This window comes from Oncorhynchus mykiss, chromosome 24, assembly GCF_057628025.1.
Source record: "Oncorhynchus mykiss isolate SJ-2025 chromosome 24, ASM5762802v1, whole genome shotgun sequence".
Taxonomy (NCBI): Eukaryota; Metazoa; Chordata; class Actinopteri; order Salmoniformes; family Salmonidae; genus Oncorhynchus; species Oncorhynchus mykiss.
In genome coordinates this window covers 4,481,887-4,509,766 of record NC_143045.1, presented here as the reverse complement: position 1 = coordinate 4,509,766, position 27,880 = coordinate 4,481,887, and the positions used below count along the sequence as shown (strand labels likewise).

At 43.2% G+C, this 27,880-nt stretch overlaps 1 protein-coding gene across 2 annotated transcripts in view; it reads left to right on the top strand.

The window, feature by feature from the left end:
- The window catches only part of LOC110503301 (prostacyclin receptor-like), a 61,564-nt gene extending 39,346 nt beyond the window's left edge, over positions 1–22,218 (top strand). Inside the window, exon 2 of one of the 2 annotated variants that reach the window (XM_090218141.1) lies at positions 20,661–22,218. In XM_090218141.1, the coding sequence (XP_090074267.1) occupies positions 20,661–20,696 (36 nt within the window). In that variant the 3' untranslated portion in view covers positions 20,697–22,218. Of the gene's footprint in view, positions 1–3,603; positions 6,599–20,660 lie in introns of those variants that run through there. The other variant, XM_036961974.2, reaches the window with a different exon arrangement.
- Positions 22,219–27,880: the final 5,662 nt, after the last annotated feature.

Sequence of the window (27,880 nt, the reverse complement as noted above, 5' to 3'; positions counted from 1 at the left end):
TATTTCACCCCTACAGTAGGCCACCCTTTCAATGTGAATGAATAAATGACAGTGCAGCCCAGAACCAAGCCATGGGATCAACAATTGAATCAGGGAAAACCTGCTGCATTTATAATTGATCCTCCACTCCCATGAATGTAATGAATTACATGAGCTGTGGTCCCATGTAGCCATCGTTAGTCCTTAAATTAGGAAGCTTTCCTGCAACAGTGAGGTTTGTCAGCTTTGAAGAGGAAATAAGGGTCCTCGTGAGAGGGAAGAGAGGCTATGCTCTCTGTGTGTGTGTGTGTGTGTGTGTGTGTGTGTGTGTGTGTGTGTGTGTGTGTGTGTGTGTGTGTGTGTGTGTGTGTGTGTGTGTGTGTGTGTGTGTGTGTGCACGTTGGTTCTTCTATCCTTGTTGGGACCTAAAATCCCCAACAAGGATAGTTAAATAGAAAGGCTATTTTAAGCTTATGTGTTAGGTTTAGGGTTAGGTCTACAATTCAGTTTAGGGTAAATGGTGAGTGGTTAGGGTTAGGGTATGGGTTAGTGGTTAGGTTTAGGGTATCGGTTAGTGGTTAGGGTATGGGTTAGTGGTTAGGTTTCGGGTCTGGGTTAGGGTATGGTTTAGTGGTTAGGGTATGGGTTAGTGGTTAGGGATTGGGTTAGTGGTTAGGTTTAGAGTATGGGTTAGTGGTTAGGTTTAGGGTTAGGGTATGGGTTAGTGGTTAGGGATTTGATTAGTGGTTAGGTTTAGGGTCTGGGTTAGGGTATGGGTTAGTGGTTAGGTTTAGGGCCTGGGTTAGGGTATGGGTTAGTGGTTAGGTTTAGGGCCTGGGTTAGGGTATGGGTTAGTGGTTAGGTTTAGGGCCTGGGTTAGGGTAAGGGTTAGTGGTTAGGTTTAGGGCCTGGATTAGGGTATGGGTTAGTGATTAGGTTTAGGGTCTGTGTTAGGGTAAGGGTTAGTTGTTAGGTTTAGGGCCTGGGTTAGGGTATGGGTTAGTGGTTAGGTTTAGGGCCTGGGTTAGGGTATGGATTAGTGATTAGGTTTAGGGTCTGTGTTAGGGTAAGGGTTAGTGGTTAGGTTTAGGGCCTGGGTTAGGGTATGGGTTAGTGTTAGGTTTAGGACTAATTTTGAATGGAAATACATTTTTGGTCCCCACAAGGATAGAAAAACATAACGTGTGTGTGTGTGCGTGTGCGTGTGCGTGTGTGTGTGTGTGCGCGCGCGCGTGTGTGTGTGTGACAAGTGACTCTTTCGCTAAAGTCATTTTGTGCAATTTGGGGATTCCCTTCCCTCCAAAAGGCACTACTACATTTCTACAGAAACATCAGTTCATTTTGTCATGTGTCTGTTAGTAGAGGTCGACCGATTATGATTTTTCAATGCCGATACTGATTATTGGAGGACCAAAAAAGCCGATACAGATTAATCGGCCGATTTAAAAAATAATAATACAAAAATAATAATAATAAAAAAATAAATATTTGTAATAATGACAATTACAACAATACTGAATTAACACTTATTTTAACTTAATATAATACATAAATAACATCTATTTAGCCTCAAGTAGATAATGAAACATGTTCAATTTGGTTTAAATAATGCAAAAACAAAGTGTTGGAGAAGAACGTAAAAGTGCAATATGTGCTATGTAAGAAAGCTAAGGTTTCAGTTCCTTGCTCAGAACATGAGAACATATGAAAGCTGGTGGTTCCTTTTAACATGAGTCTTCAATATTCCCAGGTAAGAAGTTTTAGGTTGTAGTTATTATAGGACTATTTCCCTCTATACCATTTGTATTTCATTAACCTTTGACTATTGGATGTTCTTATAGGCACTTTAGTATTGCCAGTGTAACAGTATAGTTTCCGTCCCTCTCCTCACTCTTCCCTGGGCTCGAACCAGCAATACAAAGACAACAGCCACCACATCGAAGCAGCGTTACCCATGCAGAGCAAGGGGAACAACCACCCCAAGGCTCAGAGCGAGTGAAGTTTGAAACGCTATTAGCGCGCGCTAACTAGCCAGCCATTTCACTTCGGTCACACCAGCCTCATCTCGGGAGTTGATAGGTTTGAAGTCATAAATAGCGCAATGCTTGACGCACAACGAAGAGCTGCTGGCAAAACGCACGAATGTGCTGTTTTAATGAATGTTTACGCGCCTGCTTCTGCCTACCACTGCAGAGTCAGATACTTAGATACTTGTATGCTTGTATGCTCAGTCAGATTATATGCAACACAGGACACACTAGATAATATCTAGTAATATCATCAACCATGTGTAATTAACTAGTGATTATGATTGATTGTTTTTTTATAAGATGAGATTAATGCTAGCTAGCAACTTACCTTGGCTTACTGCATTTGCATAACAGGCAGTCTCCTTGTGGAGTGCAACGAGAGAGAGAGAGGTCGTTATATTGCGTTGAACTAGTTAACTGTAAGGTTGCAAGATTGAGTCCCCCGAGATGACAAGGTGAAAATCTGTCTTTCTGCCCCTGAACGAGGCAGTTAACCCACCATTCCTAGGCCGTCATTGAAAATAAGAATGTTCTTAACTGACTTGCCTAGTTAAATAAAGGTGTAAAAAATAATAATAAAACATTTGGCAAATCGGCGCCCAAAATACAGATTTCCGATTGTTATGAAAACTTGAAATCGGCCCTAATTAATCGGCCATTCCGATTATTCGGTCGACCTCTAGTCTGTAGTTGTGGCGACATGGCAACGCAAATACAGTGTCTGCACAATGTTCTCTGCCTTTTGATCCTCTCCCATGTCTGTTAGTGCATTACAGGACATCGTGTCTGTTCTGGCTAGTTTAGCCCATGGTGGGGAGGAGAGAGCGCTGTTCCTGCTCCCTCCTGCATGGGGATTTGGCACAGCTCAGGCCTGTAATAGTCCCTGGGCTGCTCCCATTCCGTCTTTTGGGTTATTACTTTTCACTCCCAGGCCTTAGCAACAGGGAAACATTTGACACTGTGACACAATAACACTCCACCAGGCCACGTAATCAATTATGAGACTGTTTGTTGAATACATCACAGGAAATAAGGGGATTGGAATGGGGCGGCTGAGATGCTTTTTAGCCAGCTGCTCTCTGTGGGCAGGATGTCTGTCTGTCTGTCTGGCTGTCTGTCTGTCTGTCTGTCTGTCTGTCTGTCTGTCTGTCTGTCTGTCTGTCTGTCTGTCTGTCTGTCTGTCTGTCTGTCTCATTCTGTCTGTCTGTCTGTCTCATTCTGTCTGTCTGTCTGTCTCATTCTGTCTGTCTGTCTGTCTCATTCTGTCTGTCTCATTCTGTCTGTCTGTCTGTCTCATTCTGTCTGTCTGTCTGTCTCATTCTGTCTGTCTGTCTGTCTCATTCTGTCTGTCTCATTCTGTCTGTCTGTCTGTCTCATTCTGTCCTGTCATATATACGAGCCTTTTTATACACGGTCTTGTCCTTACTCCTCGCTCGCTCTTGTTGCCTCCCGCTTATTACTCTCTTCCCCACCCCCAGCACTTTTCTGTATCTCTCCCTACACATAAAATGTATGTAACATTTTATGTTGACCAATAAGAGTAGCTACTGAGGATCCTAATAAACTGAACTCTTTCGTATTTAACTCTCCTCAGATTACCGGTTTCGCCAATGCCATCGAGCCGGTGGGTGACGACCAGGAGAACCTGCTGGCGTTCCGTTTCCAGGCCCTCAACCCCATCGTGGACCCCTGGGTCTTCATCATCTTCCGCAAGTCTGTGTTCCGCCACCTCCGCTCGCTGCTGCGCTGCCGCTTTACGGGGGGAGCGGTGAAGAACACGGCCCACTGCACCTTCTCCTTACCCCCTGACGACCACAGGGAGTCTCCCAAGCCCTCACCCTCCGTCTCCCTGCAGCCCAAACTATACTCCAGCCGGCCCCTCTGATGTGAGGGGTGGGACCCGGCGCAGGAAAGAGGATGGGAGTTATGGATGTATGTATGTGGGAGAGCAGACAATAGGGGAAGGGGTTCTGGATAGAGGATTTGGAGAATTCGCTTTGTGGACCACCAGCTCTTACAGGAGGTACCTTATCCGCTATTGACTAGAATGCATATGCGTATACTGATGCATGAGCTACATATTTCCTACATGGCCGTGCTGTACAAAAAGACTGCAAAGGAGTGAATAAAGTGATTGATTGTGCCTTTAAACTCACTGAAAACTTAACTCAAAGCAACTGAAAATGACAGAAACTCTTGCTCCGTACTGAATGTATGCAGGAGAGGACCACTAAGAGGGATTTATTATGGACAATCAGCCCTGGAGGGGAGTAACTACAATGTTGTTGATCCATCCTCAGTTTTCTCCTATCACAGCCATTAAACTCTGTAACTGTTTTAAAGTCAGCATTCATGGTGAAATCCCTGAGCGGTTTCCTTCCTCTCCGTCAACTGAGTTAGGAAGGACGCCTGTATCTTTGTAGAGACAGGGTGTATTGATACACCATCCAGAGTGTAATTAATAACTTCACCGTGCTCAAAGGGATATTTAATGTCTGCTTTTTTTTACCCATCTTTCCATTGCCCTTCTTTGTGAGGCATTGGAAAACCCTTGTCTTTGTGGTTGAATCTGTGTTTGAAATTCACTGCTCGACTAAGGGACCTTACAGATAATTGTGTGTGGGGTAAAAATCATGTTAAACCCTATTATTGCACACAGAGTGAGTCCATGCAACTTATTATGTTAAGCAAATTTGTTAAGACTTTTTTTTACTCCTGAATGTATTTAGGCTTGCCATATAACAAAGCGGTTGAATACTTATTGACTCAAGACATTTCAGCTTTTAATCTGAAACGTTTTCAAAAATCATCATCCATTTTAAATTCAGGCTGAAACACAACAAAATGTGGAAAAAGTCAAGGGGTGTGAATAGTTTCTGAAGGCGCTGTATATAACAACCCGGTGAAACCCAGGAATTTTTTTTGCACTAGGTCTTCTGTCCAGGTATCACTGGACACCATTTCCAAACTGGGCGAGAATGTTCCTGTTAAAAAATCTACTAATCATTCTGTTTGCTTACCAAAGATGGTATGGTCGTGTGCACGATTACGACCTGATGGAATTTAGATTTCCTCACTTCCTGAATTATTTCACATCTTGTAAATGTAAAACACGATACATCAAAAACAGACAATATGCCCGTGCGTATATGCCCAAGGAAATCAGGTCATTAACTTCATGTGACATCAACAACAGTGTAGTACATCAACATGCACGAACGAGTAACATGTGATTTGTTATGCTGTGTTTCATCGACAGCCCCTTTGCCCTCTTAAACTCTTAGCTCTTCACATGGCTGTCTGATCTGTCACATCATTGAAGTGTGGGATGCAGCTTACGCTCTGTTTCGCTGCACTGGTCCATGTAGCGAAAACAGAATGTAGGCCTGCGAGGTCAAGTACGAGGTCACAGCAGGTCACATTCATACAGTGTGACGGCCTCTCTCTCTGTATGCATGTCCCCTGGATCTAGAGTCAAGTTTTAATGCAGGCCAATCTCTTTATCTTCTTGAAAGGCTGAATGGATCATGGATCCTATGCATGTGCACGTGTCATGTCTTAAACCCCCGTCTCAGTTTCCAGACCTTTGCTTCCAACACTTCGTCAATGCGCTGTCGTAGGCAATCAAAGCTGGGGTGTATTATGGGCTCATTGAGAAAGACCTGTGTCTATGGCGCTATTCTGTTGTACAATATATCGTATGAACATTCCTTTGTGTACTCACGCAAGATGGTACCTCTCTTTCTTATCAAGCTAATTCATTTGACCTATATTGCCACACCAAAAATAATCCTGCAGCCACAGGATTTGAACGTTTAGTCCATAATGTTGCTTGATCAGTGGTTAGTCTATTAGCTGGCCAAAAGTAGGCTACATGAAAAGTGCAATACTGTTAATATAACCGCGTGGCAGTGTGGGTTGTCAGTGAATTTATGCAAATCACGAAGCTTATCTGCATTTAACACGGTGCAGTGATCAAATTCAGATCCGACATTTGTATGAGTTTGTTTGAATGTAGTTCTGTGTCGGTAGTTCCGTAGTTGAAAAAGCTCACCAAACGATGTTTGAAGTTGTTGCTTTTTTTTTGTCCTCTTTCTCTTCCGTCACTATGGCTGTGGTCCCACAGGCAGCTCAATTCTGTTATTTCCACATCAGATATTTTTCAGAGCTAAACTGATTACTAAAAAAAGACCAGAATTGGGCTGCCTGTGTAAACTCAGATTCTGAAAGTGATTGCGTGAAGAGTGCTGGGTTTATGTTTGCAGGTGGTAAGTGCTTTTTTTGTGTACGTTTCTATGTGTTCCCTCAGTTGTGTTGTATGGATGGTTGTGTGGTGTTGTGTTTGTGTATGTGAGTGTGTTGTGTTGTGGTGGTTTTGTTTCCGGAGCTATAATGTGACTCGTGCCCAGCGTGTGTTCCAGTGTGGTTTCTTGCACTTGAGAATATACGGTATCAGATATGTTCTTCAGTATTGGGATCAATTGTAACAAATGTTTAAGTGAATACATGTTACAGACGTGTTATGTGTAGGTTGCTGTACATGTTCCTATGTAAAAATATTCAAATGCCAAATAAAGATTGAAACTATATGGTGTGAGTACCTTTCCACATGTACAGTTGAAGTCAGAAGTTTACATACACCTGAGCCAAATACATTTAAATTCAGTTTTTCATCATTCCTGACATTTAATAATTATTTTTTTAAATCTCTTTTTGTTTCATCAGACCAGAGGACATTTCTCCAAAAAGTACGAGCTTTGTCCCCATATGCAGTTGCAAACCGTAGTCTGGCTTTTTTATGTTGGTTTTGGAGCAGTGGCTTCTTCCTTGCTGAGTGGCTTTTCAGGTTATGTCGATATAGGACTCGTTTTTACTGTGAATATAGATACTTTTGAACCTGTTTCCTCCAGCATCTTCACAAGGTCCTTTGCTGCTGTTCTGGGATTGATTTGCACTTTTCAAACCAAAGTACATTTATCTCTAGGAGACAGAACACGTTTCCTTCCTGAGCGGTATGATGGCTGTGTGGTCCCATGGTGTTTATACTTGCATACTATTGTTTGTACAGATGAACGTGGTACCTTCAGGCGTTTGGAAATTGCTCCCAAGGATGAACCAGATTTGTGGAGGTCTACAATCTTTTTTCTGAGGTCCTAGCTGATTTATTTTGATTTCCCCATTATGTCAAGCAAAGAGGCACTGAGTTTGAAGGTAGGCCTTGAAATACATCCACAGGTACACCTCCAATTGACATAAATGATGTCAATTAGCCTATCAGAAGCTTCTAAAGCCATGACACCATTTTCTGGAATTTTCCAAGCTGTTTAAAGGCATAGTCAACTTAGTGTATGTAAACTTCTGACCCACTGGAATTGTGATACAGTGAATTATAAGTGAAATAATCTGTCTGTAAACAATTGTTGGAATAATGACTTGTGTCATGCACAAAGGAGATGTCCTAACCGACTTGCCAAAACTATGTGTTTACAGATGAAGGAAAACAGAACAAGACAAGAGAAACAGGATTTTGGTTTAGTTGGGGTTTAGACAATACAACTGCTTGGACCTTGCCAGTCAGTCGCACACACAAAAAAATGGCCTCTGGGGACAATGACGTGAACGTTTACGATTCTTAGAAATATAGAGAAATAAACCTCATTGGCAAGAGAAATGCCACTCCTATGGTTTACAGTAAGTATAAATATGCAGTCATAAAGTATTCATAAAACTTCACTTCCCCATATGCCATCTCAAAAGATCATTTCAGAAGCAGGCAGAGCATGTAGGAAAGGTAGTTGCAGTACAACAACGATGCAGTATATTCTAGAGGTCGACCGATTATGATTTTTCAACGCCGCTACCGATTATTGGAGGACCAAAAAAGCCGATACCGATAAATCGGCCGATTTTAAAAAATATATATATATTTGTAATAATGACAATTACAACAATACTGAATGAACACTTATTTTAACTTAATATAATACATAAATAACATCTATTTAGCCTCAAGTAAATAATGAAACATGTTCAATTTGGTTTAAATAATGCAAACACAAAGTGTTGGAGAAGAAAGTAAAAGTGCAATATGTGCTATGTAAGAAAGCTAACGTTCCAGTTCCTTGCTCAGAACATGAAAACATATGAAAGCTGGTGGTTCCTTTTAACATGAGTTTTCAAATATTCCCAGGTAAGAAGTTTTAGGTTGTAGTTATTATAGGACTATTTCCCTCTATACCATTTGTATTTCATTAACCTTCGACTATCAGATGTTCTAATAGGCACTTTAGTATTGCCAGTGTAACAGTATAGCTTCCGTCCCTCTCCTCGCTCCTACCGGCTCGAACCAGCAACACAACGACAACAGCCACCCTCGAAGCAGCGTTAACCATGCAGAGCAAGGGGAACAACTACTAGGAGGCTCAGAGCGAGTGATGTATGAAATGCTATTAGCGTGCGCTAACTAGCTAGCTATTTCACTTCGGTTACACCAGCCTCATCTCGGGAGTTGATAGGCTTGAAGTCATAAACAGCGCAATGCTTGAAGCACAACAAAGAGCTGCTGGCAAAACGCAAGAAAGGGCTATTTGGATGAATGTTTACGCGCCTGTTTCTGCCTACCACCGCTCAGTCAGATACTTAGATACTTGTATGCTTGTATGCTCAGTCAGATTATATGCAACACAGGACACGCTAGATAATATCTAGTAATATCATCAACCATGTGTATTAACTAGTGATTATGATTTTATAAAATAAGTTTAATGCTAGCTAGCAACTTACCTTGGCTTACTGCATTCGCGTAACAGGCAGTCTCCTTGTGGAGTGCAACGAGAGAGAGACAGGTCGTTATTGCGTTGGACTAGTTAACAGTAAGGTTGCAAGATTGGATCCCCTGAGCTGACAAGGTGAAAATCTATCGAGGCAGTTAACCCACCGTTCCTAGGCCGTCATTGAAAATAAGAATGTGTTCTTAACTGACTTGCCTAGTTAAATAAAGGTATAAAAAAAGTACACTTTTTTTATTTTATTTATTTATTTATTTTTTAAATCGGCAATTCGGCGCCCAAAAATACCGATTTACGATTGTCATGAAAACTTGAAATCGGCCCTAATTAATCGGCCATTCCGATTAATCGGTCGACCTCTAGTATATACCCTACAAAAAAAAAGAGGTTAGTGAAAGACCGAATTGACAGTATAGAGTTGGCACAGACCACAGCATGCCTCACCAGAGGGACTGTCATCTGAACGAGGACATGAAACCATAACCAACAGATTCTGCCACCACAAAGCCTACTCCTTTACCAAAGCCTTAAGCAACAAAAAAAATCTAGTAGGAAGTAGAGCAGCTTTACTGACACATTAAACTGATATAGATGCTTCACTTCCCAGCATTGTTCGTGTGTGTGCGTAAGAGAGAGAGAGCTACTTACAAGCCAAAAACACTTTATGCTCATTCATAATAAAGAAACACGTTCCCTATATCATATTCCCCGGTAATGTGATTCCACTAAGTGGTTGAGGATGGCCCTTCAATTGCAAGAGGATTTCTCATGGTCAAACGATAGCTATGTTTATTTACCACTAAGAGCCAACACAGAAACAGGCAAAGCCCTCTCCCTGTCTTCATGGCCTTTCATCATCACCATTATCGCAAAGACGTTGTCGAGCAATGGGAGTGTTATTTGTGCAGGCTATTTGCGTAGATGCTTTTTCATGTAACCAATCTGGTTTAGTGGTGTGTTGTGTGCTCAAGACTGTCGAACCAGCAGGCCTGTCCGTTGAGACACAAGCATTCCAGATACACATTTGGCGCAGGTCTCTACAGCTGATTAGGTCTTGCGATATTTTCAAAATGCATCCTTACTCCCTTCAGTGGCGACATCACTGATGTATCACAATACTTTTGTTCGTGACTAAATAAGTCCATGATTAATGATGTACGGTGCATTCGGAGAAAGTATTCAGACCCCTTGACTTTTTCCAGATTTTGCTACGTTACAGCCTTATTCTAAATTTAAATTAATTGTTTTTTTCCCCCTTTATCAATCTACACACAATACTCCATAATGACAAAGCAAAAACAGGTTAAAAAAAAAAAAAAATGAAATTTCACATTTACATAAGTATTCAGTATTCTTCTTGGGTATGACACTACAAGCTTGGCACGCCTGTATTTGGGGAGTTTATCCCCTTTTTTTCTGCAGATCTGCTCAAGCACTGTCAGGTTGAATGGGGAGCATTGCTGCACAGCTATTTTCAGTTCTCTCCAGAGATGTTCAAACCGGTTCAAGTCCGGGCTCTGGCTGGGCCACTCAAGGACATTCAGAGACTTATCCCGAAGCCACTCACTGCTTTGTCTTGGCTGGGTGCTTCGGGTTGTTGTCCTGTTGGAAGGTGAACCTTTGCCCCAGTTTGAGGTCCTGAGCGCTCTGGAGCAGGTTTTCATCAAGGATCTAGCTGTACTTTGCTCCGTTCATCTTTCCCTCGATCTTGACTAGTCTACCAGTCCCTGCCGCTAAAAAACATCCCCACAGCATGATGCTGCCAGTACTATGTCTCACTGTAAGGATGGTGCCAGGTTTCCTCCAGGCGTGACGCTTGGCATTCAGGCCAAAGAGTTCAATCTCAGGTTCATCAGACCAGAAAATCTTGTTTCTCATGGTCTGAGAGTCATTTAGGTTTATTTTGGCAGACTCCAAGCAGGCTGTCGTGTGCCTTTTACTGAGGAGTGGCTTCCGTCGGTCCACTCTACCATAAAGGCCTGATTGGTGGAGTGCTGCAGAGATGGGAGAACCTTCCAGAATGACAACCATCTCCACAGAGGAACCATCAGATTCTTTGTCATCTCCCTGACCAAGGCCTTTTATAATTTATTTGTATTTTGTATTTAACCTTTATTTAACTAGGCAAGTCAGTTAAGAACAAATTCTTATTTACAATGACGGCCTACCCTTCTCCCCAGATTGCTCAGTTTAGCCGGGCGTCCAGCTCTAGGAAGAATCTTGTTGGTTCCAAACTTCTTCCATTTAAGAATGATGGAGGCCACGGTCTTCTTGGACCTTCAATGCTGCACACATTTTTTTGTACCCTTCCCCAGATCTGTGCCTCGACACTCCTGTCTCAGAGCTCTACGGACAAATGCTTCAACCTCATGGCTCATGGCTTGGTTTTTACTCTGACATGCACTGTCAACTGTGGGACCTTATATAGACAGATGTTTGCCTTTCCAAATCATGTCCAAACTATTTAATTTAACACCGGTGGACTCCAATCAAGTTGTAGAAAAATCTCAATGATGATCAATAGAAGCAAGTCTTATATAGCAAAGGTTCTGAATAAATAAGGTATTTCTGTTTTTTATTTTTTATTCATTTCGAAAATGTTCTAAAAACCTGTTTTTGCTTTGTCATAATGGGGTATTGAGTGTGGATTGATGAGTTTTTTTTATCAATGCATTTTAGAATAATGATATAACGTAACAAAATGTGGAAAAAATCACTGTATGCCATCTAGCAGACACATTTATCCAAATCGACTTACATTATAGGTGGTCTCAGGAATTAAACCCACTGTCTTGGCATTGCAAGCACCGTGCTTTACCATCTGGGCTACAGAGGATCAGAAGGACGGAATGATGATTTGCTCTAGCCTGGTCTGTTGTACAGACAGGAAGCCCATCACTCTGGTTATCTGTGATTCACCAGAGTCTTGACAGTGAGGAATCTTTATCTGAAGCAGAACACTAATGAACAGCAGTCCTGGGCCTCACTGAGGTTGTAATTAAAAGTGTTCATTGATTAACCAGATGGAAATAGAATGGATGAACAGAACAGGGATTGATGAACTGAGATGAACCAGACTGATACGTACAGTTGAAGTCGGAAGTTTACATACACCTTAGCCAAATATATTTCAACTCAGTTTTTCATCATTTCTGACATTTAATCCAAGTAAAAATTCCCTGTTTTAAGCCAGTTAGGATCATCAGTTTATTTTAAGAATGTGAAATGTCAGAATAATATTAGAGAGATGTCACGGCCGTCCTCCTCTTCATCCGAAGAGGAGAGACGAGATGGATCTGAGGACCAATACGCGGCGTGGTAAGTGTCCATGGCAAATCTTTAATCAAGAAAAACTGAACACTATACAAACGAGTAACAAAACAATAAACCAAATACGACCGTGAAGCTACAAAATGAGACCTGTGCTGAAACAAGCCATCAACATAGACAATCACCCACAAACAAACAGTGCAACCCAGGCTACCTAAGTATGATTCTCAATCAGAGACAACTAATGACACCTGCCTCTGATTGAGAACCATACTAGGCCGAAAACATAGAACTGCCCCAAAACATAGAAAAACAAACATAGACTGCCCACCCAACTCACGCCCTGACCATACTACATAAATACAAAACAGAAATAAAGGTCAGAACGTGACAGTACCCCCCCCCAAAGGTGCGGACTCCGGCCGCAAAACCTTGACCTATAGGGGAGGGTCTGGGTGGGCGTCTGTCCGCGGTGGCGGCTCTGGCGCGGGACGCGGACCCCACCTCATCATTGTCTTAGTCCGCCTTATTGTCCGCCTCCGTGGCTTTCTCAGCATGACCACCCCTCTCAATGACCCCACTGGACAGAGGGGCAGCTCGGGACAGAGGGACAGCTGCTCGGGACAGAGGGACAGCTGCTCGGGACAGAGGGACAGCTGCTCGGGACAGAGAGACAGCTGCTCGGGACAGAGAGACAGCTGCTCGGGACAGAGAGACAGCTGCTCGGGACAGAGAGACAGCTGCTCGGGACAGAGAGACAGCTGCTCTGGGCAGAGGGGCTCCGGCAGCGGCGCCGGACAGGCGGGAGGCTCCGGCAGCTGCGCCGGACAGGCGGGAGGCTCCGGCAGAGGCGCCGGACAGGCGGGAGGCTCCGGCAGAGGCGCCGGACAGGCGGGAGGCTCCGGCAGAGGCGCCGGACAGGCGGGAGGCTCCGGCAGAGGCGCCGGACAGGCGGGAGGCTCCGGCAGAGGCGCCGGACAGGCGGGAGGCTCCGGCAGCGGCGCCGGACAGGCGGGAGGCTCCGGCAGCGGCGCCGGACAGGCGGGAGACTCCGGCAGCGGCGCCGGACAGGCGGGAGACTCCGGCAGCGGCGCCGGACAGGCGGGAGACTCCGGCAGCGGCGCCGGACAGGCGGGAGACTCCGGCAGCGGCGCCGGACAGGCGGGAGACTCCGGCAGAGGCGCCGGACAGGCGGGAGGCTCCGGCAGAGGCGCCGGACAGGCGGGAGGCTCCGGCAGAGGCGCCGGACAGGCGGGAGACTCCGGCAGAGGCGCCGGACAGGCGGGAGACTCCGGCAGAGGCGCCGGACAGGCGGGAGACTCCGGCAGAGGCGCCGGACAGGCGGGAGACTCCGGCAGAGGCGCCGGACAGGCGGGAGACTCCGGCAGCGGCGCCGGACAGACAGGACCACCTGCAGGGAGGAGACAGAGAGACAGCCTGGTGCGTGGGGCTGCCACAGGAACCACCAGGCTGGGAAGACCTTCAGGAGGCTTGGGGTTAAGAGGAGGCACCTGAAAGACCGGGCTGTGGGGGAGCACTGGAGCTCTGGTGCGCAACCTTGGCACCACTTCCCCAGGCTGGATAACCACTCTAGCCCGGACCGTCCAGAGTGCAGGCACAGGTTGAACCGGGCTGTGGGTAAGCACGGGAGATCTAGTGCTTACTACACGCACCTCTCCCTTCGGCTCCATTCCCACATTCGCCCGGCACGAGCGGAGCGCGGGCAGAGGACGCACTGCACCCTCCCAGCGCCCCGGAGACACAGCACGCAGAGCCGGCGCAGGATACCCTGGGCCAAAACTGCGTACCGGCGACCAGACCCGCTGAGCAGGCACCATACGCCCTGGCTCGATGCCCGCACTCGCATGACACTCTCGGGGGGCTGTCCCATAGCGCACCGGGCTATGGGCACGTACTGGCGACACCGTGCGCTTAACCGCATAACACGGTGCCTGCCCAGTATCTCGCTGCTTATAATAAGCACGAGGAGTGAGCGCAGGTCTGCTACCTGGCTTAGCTCCACCCCTCGTGTGCCCCCCCCCAAAAAAAATTTGGGGCTGTCTCTCGTACCTGTCGCACTGCCGTGCTGCCTCCTCATATCGCCGCCGCTCAGCTTTCGCTGCCTCCAGCTCTGCTTTGGGGCGGCGATATTCCCCAGCCTGTGCCCAGGGTCCCTCTCCGTTCAGTATCTCCTCCCATGTCCAGGAGTCCTGTGATACCGGCCGCTGTTGTTGCTGCTGCTGCCGTCGCTGTTTTCTACCACGCCGCTTGGTCCTTGGCTGGTGGGTGATTCTGTCACGGCCGTCCTCCTCTTCATCCGAAGAGGAGAGACGAGATGGATCTGAGGACCAATACGCGGCGTGGTAAGTGTCCATGGCAAATCTTTAATCAAGAAAAACTGAACACTATACAAACGAGTAACAAAACAATAAACCAAATACGACCGTGAAGCTACAAAATGAGACCTGTGCTGAAACAAGCCATCAACATAGACAATCACCCACAAACAAACAGTGCAACCCAGGCTACCTAAGTATGATTCTCAATCAGAGACAACTAATGACACCTGCCTCTGATTGAGAACCATACTAGGCCGAAAACATAGAACTGCCCCAAAACATAGAAAAACAAACATAGACTGCCCACCCAACTCACGCCCTGACCATACTACATAAATACAAAACAGAAATAAAGGTCAGAACGTGACAAGAGAATGATTTATTTCAGCTTTTATTTCTTTCATCACATTCCCAGTGGGTCAGAAGTTTACATACGCTCAATTAGTATTTGGTAGCATTGCCTTTACATTTTTTAACTTGGGTCAAACTTTGTGGGTAGCCTTCCACCCATTTGATACCAAGCTTTAACTGATGTCTTGAGATGTTGTGTCAATATAGCCACATCTTTTTCCTCCCTCATGATGCCATCTATTTTGTGAAGTGCACCAGCCCCTCCTGCAGCAAAGCACCCCCACAACATGATGCTGCCACCCTCATGCTTAACGGTTGGGATGGTGTTCTTCAGCTTGCAAGCCTCCCCCTTTTTCCTCCAAACATAATGATGGTCATTATGGCCAAACATTTCTATTTTTGTTTCATCAGACCAAAGGACATTTCTCCAAAATTACGATCTTTGTCCCCATGTGCAGTTGCAACCGTAGTCTAGCTTTTGTAACGACGGTGTTGGATCAAGTGCTTCTTCCTTGCAGAGCGGCCTCTCAGGTTATGTCGCTCTAGGACTCGTTTTACTGTGGATATAGATACTTTTGAACCGGTTTCCTCCAACATCTTCACAAGGTACTTTGCTGTTATTCTGGGATTGATTTGCACCTTTTGCACCAAAGTACATCCATCTCTAGAAGACAGAACACTTATCCTTCCTGAGAGGTATGATGGCTGAGGGGTCCCTTGGTGTATATAGTTGCGTACTATTGTTTGTACAGATGAACGTGGTACCTTCAGGCGTTTGGAAATTGCTCCCAATGATGAACCAGACTTGTGGAGGTATACAATTGTTTTTCTGAGGTCTTGGCTGAATTCTTTTGATTTTCCCATGATGTCAAGCAAGGAGGCACTGAGATTGAAGGTAGGCCTTGAAATACATCCAAAGGTACATCTCCAATTGACTCTAATGATGTCAATTAGCCTATCAGAAGCTTCTAAAGCCATGCCATAATTTTCTGGATTTTTCCAAGCTGTTTAAATTCAAACAGTTTTAGAAACTTCAGAGTGTTTTCTATCCACATCTATGAATAATATGCATATCTTATATTCTTGGCATGAGTAGCAGGAAGTTGAAATTGGGCACGCTATTTATCCAAAAGTGAAAATTCCCCTAGCCCCAAGAGGTTAACCTCTTGAAAATCTTCATCAGATGACAGTCATATGACATGTTACACAGTATATTTATGTTTTGTTTGATAATATGCACAAATCTCGGTTTACATTGACGCCATGTTCAGAAATTCCTCCAAAATATCCGGAGGAACTATAGGAAGCTACGCCAGATAACAGAAATACTCATCATAAACTTTGACTAAAGATACATGTTCTACATATATTTAAAGATACACTGGTTCTTAAGGCAACCGCTGTCAGATTTTTTAAAAACGTTACGGAAAAAGCCTAACATTGCAATAATCTGAGACGGCGCTCAGACTTAACCGCCATGTTGGAGTCAACAGAAATACGAAATTACAACATAAATATTCCCTTACCTTTGATGATCTTTCATCAGAATGTAGTGCAAGGAGTCCTAGTTCCACAATAAATCATTGTTTTGTTCCATAATGTCCAATACTAGTGTCCAAGTAGCTGCATTTGCTATCACTTTCAGCTCACGTGCCCAAAAACTGACTGCTGGTCCAAGATAACTTGCACGAAAACTTCCAAAATATATATTCCAGGTCGAATAAACTGGTCAAACTAAGTAGAGAATCAATCTTCAGGATGTTATTATCATAAATATCCAATAACGTTCCAACCGGATCATACGTTTTCATCTGGAGCCGAATGGAACAGCGGTAGCACCCCCAGAGAAATGCACCACAGGAAAATGGCATTCTGTCGGGACACTGACTATTTTCCCTCCCATTAGGTCAAAGTTCACAGCAAATGCTCCATTATACTTTCTACTGAATGAGGACATCTAGTGGAAGGCGTAAGAAGTGCTTCCAGATCCATTTCTTGTTGGGAAAGGAGGGGGGCGATGATGTCAAAGTTGCCCCACTTCTTGTTTGGAAGATTGCCTGCCCTATGAGTTCTGTTATACTCACAGACATAATTCAAACAGTTTTAGAAACTTCAGAGTGTTTCCTATCCAATAGTAATAATAATATGCATATATTAGCAATCTAGGACAGAGTTTGATGCAGTTCACTATGGGCACGCAATTCATCCAAAGTGAAAATACTGCCCCCTATCCTCAACAAGTTATTAAAACTCTTTTTTCAACCACTCCACACATTTATTGTTATTAACTACAGTTTTGGCAAGTCGGTTAGGACATCTACTTTGTGCATGACACAAGTCATTTTTTCCAAAAAGTGTTTACATGCGGATTATTTCACTTATAATTCACTGTATCACAATTCCAGTGGGTCAGAAGTTTACATACACTAAGTTGACTGTGCCTTTAAAATGACTCCAACCTAAGTGTGTGTAAACTTCTGACTTCAACTGTAGCAGTATACATACACTTTGACATTAGTATTTTCTTGTTCTTTCATTGTCTTTCGGTCTTTCTTCATCAGAACTCACAGTATTTTTCACATTCTAATTACAGTGGCCAACATAATCTGTCTGTTACCCTGACCCTCACCTGACACCCTCAGTCTACATCTTTCCCTTTCCTCCTGATAAATTATACTGTGAAACAGTGATCATACTTTGACCTTTGACCTCCTCAGCTTGGGGGTGTGTTGAGAGATACAAAGACTAAGGGCTTGATTCCATCCGTAGCACTGACATTTAAAGACAATGTTTCCGCATTCGCGGAGACTGCATTCATTGTAAACGCTGCATATTTCGGGTCAATTGGAAATTACCTTTAAATTTCAAGCATGCTATAGCGCTGAATTGCGCCCTATTGCGTCATTGTGTGACATCGCAAAGTCTTTGAGAAGGGTCTTAAGCACAACGTTAGATTCTATGGAGAATTCTCGTCTGAAACCACTCCATTGACTTATTGACTAACAGGGAATTCATGTTGAAAGAACATTAACCAAAGTGTGATTTTCAAACAGCAGTTTTCTAAGTGTTTTACATGGGGAGCCCCTTGTCTATGTCTTTTAATGATCTAAAGGCCATGATCCTCCGAGTATGAATCACTTTTCATCTGATTTCAAATGATCCTCATTTTCAGAGTGAACAGAGTTATTGTTATACAGTACTTTATCACGTTGCCTATTTCCAGATTGATTTTTACAGGAATGAGAATCACACTAGTTTTCTACTTTTACACATAGAGTGGCAAGAAAATGTATGTGAACCCTTTGGAATTATTAGGATTTCTGTTTTGACATAAAACTGTATCTGATCTTCATCTAAGTCACAACAATAGACAAAGATGGTGTGCCTAAACTAATAGTACACAAATTATTAGGTTTTTCTTGTCTATATTGAATACATCATTAAACGTTCACAGTGTAGGTTGGAATAATGATGTCAACCCCTAGGCTAATGACTTCTCCAAAAGCTAATTGGAGTCAGGAGTCAACTAACCTGGAGTCGAATCAATGAGACGAGATTGGTGATTTTGGTTAGAGCTGCCCTGCCCCATAAAAAAACACTCATAAAATGTGAGTTTATAAGAATTTTATAAGAACCATTGCCTGAGAAGAACATGCCCCGAACAAAAGAGATCTCAGAAGACCCAAGATTAAGAATTGTTGTCCTGCATAAAGCTGGAAAGGGTTACAAAAGTCAGTCCACAGTAAGACCAATTGTCTATGAATGGAGAAATTTCAGCACTGTTGCTACTCTCCCTAGGAGTGACCGTCCTGCAAAGATAACTGCAAGAGCACAGTGTAGAATGCTCAATGAGGTTAAGAAGAATCCTAGAATGTCAGCAAAAGACTTACAGAAATCTCTGGAAGATGCTAACATTTCTGTTGACGAGTCTACAATACGTAAAACCCCCAAAAAGAATGGTGTTTATGGGAGGACACCACGGAAGAAGCCACTGCTGTCCCCCCCAAAAAATTGAAGTTCACAAAAGAGCACCTCGATGTTCCACAGCGCTACTGGCAAAATATTCTGTGGACAGATTACTAAAGTTGTGTTGTTTGGAAGGAACACACAACACTATTTGTGGAGAAAAAAAGGCACAGCACACCATCATCACAAAACCTCATCACAACTGTAAACTATGGTGGAGGGAACATCATGGTTTGGGCTGCTTTGCTGCCCCAGGGCCTGGACAGCTTGCTATCATCAACGGAAAAATTAATTCCCAAGTTTATCAAAACATTTTGCAGGAGAATCTGTCCGCCAATTGAAGCTCAACAGAAGTTAGGTGATGCAACAGGACAACAACCCAAAAGACAGAAGTAAATCGACAACAGAATGGCTTGAACAGGGCTTGAACAGAAGAAAATATGCCTTCTGGAGTGGCCCAGTCAGTCCTGAACTCAACCCGATTGAGATGCTGTGGCATGACCACAAGAGAGTGGTTCACACCAGACATCCCAAGAATATTGTTTAACTGAAACCTGTTTTGAAAATAGGAATGGTCCAAAATTCCTCCTGACCGTTGTGCAGGTCTGATCCGCAACTACAGAAAACGTTTGAGGTTATTGCTGCCAAAGGAGGGTCAACCTGTTATTAAATCCAAGGGTTCACATACTTTTTCCAACCTGCACTGTGAATGTTTACACGGTCTGTTCAATTAAGACATGAAAAATCACAATTGTTTGTGTGTTATTAGTTTAAGCAGACTGTGTTTGTCTATTGTTGTGACTTAGATGATCAGATAGATCAGATTTTATGACCAATCCAGGTAATTCTAAAGGGTTCACATACTTTTCCTTCCCACTGTAGATATCATACGTCAATGCTGAATGCACACTTTCGATCGAGAACACAAAGAAAAATCCAAGACTGATATCCTGACTTGAGGACAATACAGTCTTGCTCTCTGCGCAGCATGCGACTTGTTACCTAGTTTACCAAAGGCGATGTGTTTAACAGAGATGGTGTTCCATTTCAGGACATTGCAGTTCCGGCAATGACTCCCCATGGCGTAATTATAATGACCATCAGCGATAATAAGTCAACCTCCAGTGAAAGGTAGGAATCTGTTTTCTGTAACTTGGAACAGAGGACATCACTCCTTTCGGTGCGTAGAGGCTAGACACAGAACTTTTTGCTGACAGGGCAAGTGACTGTGCAGATGAATTGTGCCTTCATCTGACTACAGCTATCCCACTTTTCCAGAAATGCATGTCTGTCCAGTTGGGGCTGTTCTTTACTGCAGGACAGAATCAAACACCTCATTATGAAAGGTCATGACTTTCATGCCTTCTTTTAACCTTTAGATTTGTAATGGCAAACTCAGTGAGGGAGACAAAGTCACTGTTACAGCCGTAAGGGTCAATGGCCAATGACCCAAGAAGCTCTCTGGAATAGCTTGGGCAAATCATATCAGAATTGAGTCTCTTTGGCTGCCATTATAAAAGGAATTCCCCTGACAGGCTGCCAGAATGGGGTTTTGGGATAAATGCCAAAAATAAGATGCCAGGTTAACACAGGCTTAGAAGATGCATTTAGTTCTATGTGAGGTAATATCAGTCAGTTAACATGACCTTCATGAATTACGAAGCCTTTATGTGCTTTAGGTGCTTGATTTGAATACATACATTCTTCAAAATTCACAAAAGTGATGTTAGCTGATGAACAAAATGTACAGGATCTCCTAAGCCTGTGTTTACCACAGACGTTATTTTCTGCATTTATCCAGTAACCCTCCAAAAAAAACATTAATTTCCCTATAGGCTTTGACCAATGAGTTCAATGCAATTTCATTGAAATGATGTCGAAACGACGTTGATTCAACCAGTTTGTGCCCATCTTCTTCTTCTCCTCCTCCTCCATAGGAAGGCTGGATCTGGGTGATGCGTCGCCGGCTGTAAAAGCGCCAGAAAAGACCACCACACCTCAACAGTAGTCCGAAAGAGTCCTCGACGAGGCGAGCCTCTTCCATTCCCTCACACTGCAGTTCCAGGAACCTTCCAGGAACCTTCCAGGAACCGGAACAAGTGGAACAAAAAGCTGGTGGTGTGATGCACCACTCAAATGCCATTAGCCAGCTAGCTAGCAAATGAACTGACCAGCCATCATCAGACCTGCAACTCCGTGAGTCACGACCAGATATTTTAGTTCAAACCCATCCCGACCAACCACCCTACTTTCGTTTTTTTGCCTTAAGTAACCTTCTGTCTTATGTAACAATACCAAACATAACATACATTCATGTAGATGATTAATAACAATCGGGTACACTACAGCACAGGCAACATTTTAACACAATCATGGCGGGAATGTTTGATCAATGCATATACGGCCACTAACCAATTTAATAAATACAACTGCAGCTAATTATCGTTTGTAGCAATATTTGGTTTGATTTGATTGAATTCCAACGATTTTGATCTAGGGGCATGAGAACATTTTGCAACCTGCAGATTAGATCTGTCCCTACCCACCAGGTTAAAGTGTGAGGGCTCTGTGTGAGAGAGTGACTAGACCTTAGACGTTTCCTCCATTATTTCCATGTTCGCCTGTCTGTACGTAATGTTTGCTTGCGTCTTTGCGTGAATCACGGGTAATGTATGAGTGACTAGGGATAAACTGACTGACTTTTTTATCAACATCTTCACAGCTGGTTAGAGCTGGTGTGTGTATGAGTTTGTGTGACCCTTTATTCAAAGTAGACTCCTGATGCCGTAGATGCCTTTTAATGCAGAATTGAACACACTGTATCTCTGCAACTTTTATCTGCAGAGCTCTACAGAATCAGGTTGGACACCCATATCGCCCACAGAGTTTTGCAACCAATTCAGATTCTAATATGCTCACTCACCGTTTGTTTTGTAGAACACTGCAATGCAGGTGCTGTTGTAACCAGTTCTGCTACATTTGATAAGTGGTACAGTAGTAGTACACCAAAGGCCCGCACTTACAGAACTCTCAACTTTGAGAACTTTTGATTTCTTGAAAAAACTCTTTTTTTTTCTTCCAGTGGTGACCAGGTGTCTGTAAAAACAATGATGTTGGGTGACAAACAATGGCTGAGTTATGAAATGCGAGATAATTAGAGAGGGTACATTGGTTGTTTTAGATTTCCCCGCTAAGACGAATATGAGGGGATAATATTATTATCTTACCATTGAGACAGAGACGGACCAACAAAGCACCTAAATCAACAATAAGGCTTATGCTGGACCAATACCTTTTAGTCCTTGAAAAACTGGTCTGCTGAAATGATCACAAGCATAAGAACAGTTTCAGAATGATTTTCACCATAAAATGACTAACGTGAATATTGTTTCTGTGTTGTGGCATATTATCCTTTACACAAACAATGAGTTTATAAAAACACCAGTCTCAACTTAATGAAATGTTAAAAGTTCAATAAAGAAATGTTTCACACTATGAGGTCGAAATAACACTGTGAAATTGTGAAAATTATGATAATTCCATTTTAGAGTAAGAGCGTGTTCAGCATGACATCACAATCTGATCTGATTATTCTGACCAATGACGAGTCATCTTTTATTTGCATATGCAGGTAGGCGCTAGACTCTAGTAAATACTATCCACCAATCAGGGCTGTGTATGTTCATATTTACATATGTATCAACACGGCCACACAATCAGTCTGAGCATTTCAATCGTGAAATAAATTATAACAAATATACAGTACCAGTCAAAAGTTTGGACACACCTACTCATTCAAGGGTTTTTCTTTATTTTTACTATTTTTCTACATAATAATAGTGAAGACATAAAAAAGACATAACAACTATGAAATAACACATATGGAATCATGTAGTATCCAAAGTTAAGCAAATAAAAATATATTTTAGATTCTTCAAAGTAGCCACCCTTTGGCATGATGACAGCTTTGCACACTCTTGGCATTCTCTCAAACAGCTTCACCTGGAATGCTTTTCCAACAGCCTTGAAGGAGTTCCCACATATGCTGAGCACATGTTTGCTGCTTTTCTTTCACTCCACGGTCCAACTCATCCCAAACCATCTCAATTAGGTTGATTTCGGGTGATTGTGAAGGCCAGGTCAGCACTCCATCACTCTCCTTTTTAGTCAAATAGCACTTACACAGCCTAGAGGGGTGTTGGGGAAATGTCCTGCTGAAAAACAAATGATAGTCCCACTAAGCTTAAACCAGATGGGATGGTGTATCGCTGCAGATGCTGTGGTAGCCATGCTGGTTATGTGGGACTTGAATTCTAAATAAATCACTGACAGTGTCACCAGCAAAGCACCATCACACCTCCTCCTCCATGCCTCACAGTGGGAACCAGACATGCAGAGTTAATCCGTTCACCTACTCCACGTCTCACAAAGACATGGCGGTTGAAACCAAAAATCTCAAATTTGAATTCATCAGACCAAAGGACGTATTTCCACCAGTCTAATGTCCATTGCTCATGTTTCTTGGCTCAAGCAAGTATCTTCTTCTTATTGGTGTCCTTTAGTGGGGGCTTCTTTGCAGCAATTCGACCATGAAGGCCTGATTCACAGTCTCCTCTGAACAGTTGATGTTGAGACGTGTTTGTTACTTGAACTCTGTGAAGCTTTCATTTGGGCTGCAATCTCAGGTGCAGTTAACTCTAATGAACTTATCCTCTGCAGCAGAGGTAGCTCTGGGTCTTCCTTTACTCTGGCTGTCCTCACGAGAGCCAGTTTCATCACAGCGCTTGATGGTTTTTGCGACTGCACTTAAAGACATTTTAAAATGTCTTGAAATTTTCCAGATTGACTGACCTTCATGTTTAAAATAACGATGGACTGTCATTTCTCTTTGCTTATTTGAGCTGTTCATGCCATAATATGGACTTGGTCTTTTACCAAATAGGGCTATCTTCTGTATACCACTCCTACCTTGTCACAACACAACTGATTAATTGACAAGGCACACCTGTTAATTGAAATGCATTCCAGGTGACTACCTCATGAAGCTGGTTGAGATAATTATTTGGTTACTACATGATTCCATATGTGTTATTTCATAGTGTTGATGTCTTCACTATTATTCGACAATGTAGAAAATAGTAAAAATAAAGAAAAATCTTTCAATGAGTAGGTGTGTCCAAATGTTTAATTGGTACTTATTTTCATGCAATAAACATACAGTGATGATTACAAATATATATTTTCAACTGCATGGGGGCTTTAAATGTCTTAACATTCTATAACTAAAAAAAAGAAACATCCTCCCACTGTCAACTGCATTCAATTTCAGCAAACTTAACACGTGTAAATATTTGTATGAACATAAGTTCAACAACTGAGACATAAACTGAACAAGTTCCACAGACATGTGACTAACATAAATGGAATAATGTGTCCCTTAACAAAGGTGGGGGTCAAAATCAAAAGTAACAGTCAGTCTCTGGTGTGGCTGCATTAGGTACTGCAGTGCATCTCCTCATGGACTGCACCAGATTTGCTGTGAGATGTTACCCCACTCTCCCACCAAGGCACCTGCAAGTTCCGGGACAATTCTGGGGGGAATGGCCCTAGCCCTCACCCTCCGATCCAACAGGTCCCAGACGTGCTCAATGGGATTGAGATCCGGGCTCTTTGATGGCCATGACAGAACATTCCTGTCTTGCAGGAAATCACGCACAGAATGAGCATTATGGCTGGTGGCATTGTATGCTGGAGGGTCATGTCAGGATGAGCCTGCAGGAAGGCTACCACAAGAGGGAGGAGGATGTCTTCCCTGTAACGCACAGCGTTGAGATTGCCTGCCATGACAACAAGCTCAGTCCGATGAAGCTGTGACACACCGCCTCAGGCCTCGGTATAACACTCATTCCTTTGACGATAAACGTGAATCCGACCATCACCCCTGGTGAGACAAAACCGTGACTCGTTAGTGCAGAGCACTTTTTGCCAGTCCTGTCTGGTCCAGGGACGGTGGGTTTGTGCCCATAGGCAACATTGCCAGTGATGTCTGGTGAGGACCTGCCTTACAACAGGCCTACAAGCCCTCAGCCTCTCTCAGCCTATTGAGGACAGTGTGAGCACTGATGGAGAGATTGTGCGTTCCTGGTGTAACTCGAGCAGTTGTTGTTGCCATCCTGTACCTGTCCCGCAGGTGTGATGTTTAGATGTACCGATCCTGTGCAGGTGTTGTTACACATGGTCTGCCACTGCGAGGACGATCAGCTGTCTGTCCTGTCTCCCTGTAGCGCTGTCTTAGGTGTCTCACAGTACGGACATTGCAATTCATTGCCCTGGCCACATCTGCAGTCCTCATGCCTCCTTGCAGCATGCCTAAGGCACGTTCATGCAGATGAGCAGGGACCCTGGGCATCTTTATTTTGGTGTTTTTCAGAGTCAGTAGAAAGGCCTCTTTTAGTCATTACTGTGACCTTAATTGCCTACCGTCTGTAAGCTGTTAGTGTCTTAACGACAGAGGTGCATGTTCATTAATTGTTTATGGTTCATTGAACAAACACAGGAAACAGTGTTTAAACCCTTTACAATGAAGATCTGTGAAGTTATTTGGATTTTTAAGGATTATTTTTGAAAGACAGGGTCGTGAAAAAGGGACGTTTATCAGCTGACAAATACTTCTTAGCAGATTCCAAGACAACGATACAGCACCACCTAGTGAGGATATGTGAAACTACACCCAGCGCATCACATAGGGCCATTTTGGCCTCCACACATCTTTGAAAAGGTGAGGGCAACACAGAGTTAGACAGAGGACTCTATATGGATAAAACCTGCTTTGGCATGGACGTTGCCATTGAGGGCTTTCACCATTAGTTTTTTTTGTAACAGTATTTTTTTATTAGAATTTCACAATTTTCACCCATATTAAGAGATAAAACAACAGAGACAAAGCAACAAAAGACGAAAAAAAAACAGCACTCACTTACACATATATATGCATATACATACATACACACACACACACACACACACCCATACATACGTACACCATTTTCCTCTTCCCGCTCGGTGCTTCTCTCACCCCATCCCCATCATTGAGTCTCTCAATACATACATTTTAAACACACTTACAAACGGAAATTAAACAAAAAAAGCTCGGTTTAAACCAAGAAGGTTGGTTCCACACATGGAACGTACAGTGTAGTTCTGAAATACATAGATCCCCACCATTCTAAGAGAATCCTTGCAGCATAATAGCTGATACCTCAGGTTCTAGGTCATTTAGATAAGGTTCCCATACTTTGTAGAACTGGTCTGTTTTAGAATGCAATGTACATGTCAGATATTCCCGTGGCACCCATTCAAATAGTATCTTATGCCAATCTTTAATAGAAGGAACCTTATCACTAATCCACTGTAAGAGGATGTTTTTCCTCGCTGCGAAGGTAAGGATGTTGTAAAGCCTCCTCTTACCCACAGAAGTAACCTGCCTACTAGGGAGAACCAACAGTAAAGAAACTGGGTCCAATTCTAGATCAACCCCTAGAATCTTTTCAATTTCTTGCAGAACACCAGACCAGTATCTTTGTATTTTGGTACATGACCATAAACAATGTGTTAGGGTGCCTGTATCAGTTTTACATTTAAGACACTGAGGAGAAGAGGAAGTGGGGCTTTGGGGATATATGGGGCTATATGCAATCTGTGTATTATTCTTAATTGAATTGCTCTAGTACGATTACATATAGATATTGTTTTTGCACATCTCCAAATGTCCTCCCACATCTCTTCGTCAATAGTAACAGACAATTCTTTCTCCCACACTTGTTTTACCCTCTGTGTGTTGACAGCAGAAAAGGACTTTAAAGCATCATAAAACAGACTTAGACATTTTCCTTTGTGGGGAAAAAAACAAACAATTATTTCAATGACAGACATATCAGGGTTACCAATTAAGGTGGTGCTCTTCAGAATATGTCTTACTTGTAGGAAGCGGAAAAAGTCCTGCTTTGGGAGTCGATATTTCTCGACCATCTGCTTAATGACAAAATCTGATCAGCAAATAAGTAATTTAGTCTGCGTATGCCCTTATTAAGCCAAAAGTTAAAGCCAGCATCCAGCAATCCTGGACTAAAATCTGGGTTGTTAAGAATTGGGGTAAGAGCAGAGGTTAGTTTGGACCTTCCCAGGAAGTGTTGAACTGACCTCCATACTTTGAGTGTGTTAAATGTAATGGGATTGTTGCAGTGATCTTCTACAGACTTGAAACTTCTGAAAAATAAAAGATCCTGTAAGGGGTATTTTGAAAGAGAAGTCTCAATGTCTAACCAAATAGGTGGGCACACCACTGATAAAACCTGATATTGAGCAGGTCCAAGCCGCCCATAGAACTTGGCGCTTTCACCATTTTAAAGTAGTCAACTGGGTGGGACTTCCTATGTGTTATGGAAGAGATCACATGATTCTATCTGGGTTATCAGGAGGGATCAGACAATTATACTTGTGCACAAACACTAGAAGGCAGTAAAAAGTTTAAAAAAATGTTTGTTTATTATTACATCTTGTTGGCTCGGGTGTTCGATCCAGCGACTTGTTGGTTATTTGGTACCTTCCGGTCTGCTGTAGTTGTAAGCATATCATATAACAGAGGCTATTCTCTTCTACCAGTAGGGGAGGCACTAATACAACCTTGTACTCTGTAAATTCACTGAACAAGCTTGAACAACAACTTTGCTCCTAAATATCAGCAAAGTTATTGTAGTACTTGTGCAGTAATGTAATAACTCTACATAAATTGTAGTTAACTGCTTACACAGGCACCTTGCCCAGTTATGATCATGTGTTATATACAACTGCCATTGATTGTCATATCTATCATAGGCAGTTGAAGTACAGTAAAGGGGGTTATAGCTTTCCAGCTGAGTGGAGGTCCTCAGATTCCTAATTAAATGTACCTGAGCTACTTACTGTACTATAACATAAGATAATATATTAGCAAACACCCAATCACATCCAACAGGCTGCAGATATGATTGATTCCATTGGCTGTCCCTGCCCGTCACTGCAGAAGCATGTGTGGGTCAGACTTAGGAGGCATTTGGAGTTACAGGGGTGAGATGTCATGAACCTGACTGACCCGGATTAACAAAGGCTCCTGTGGCAA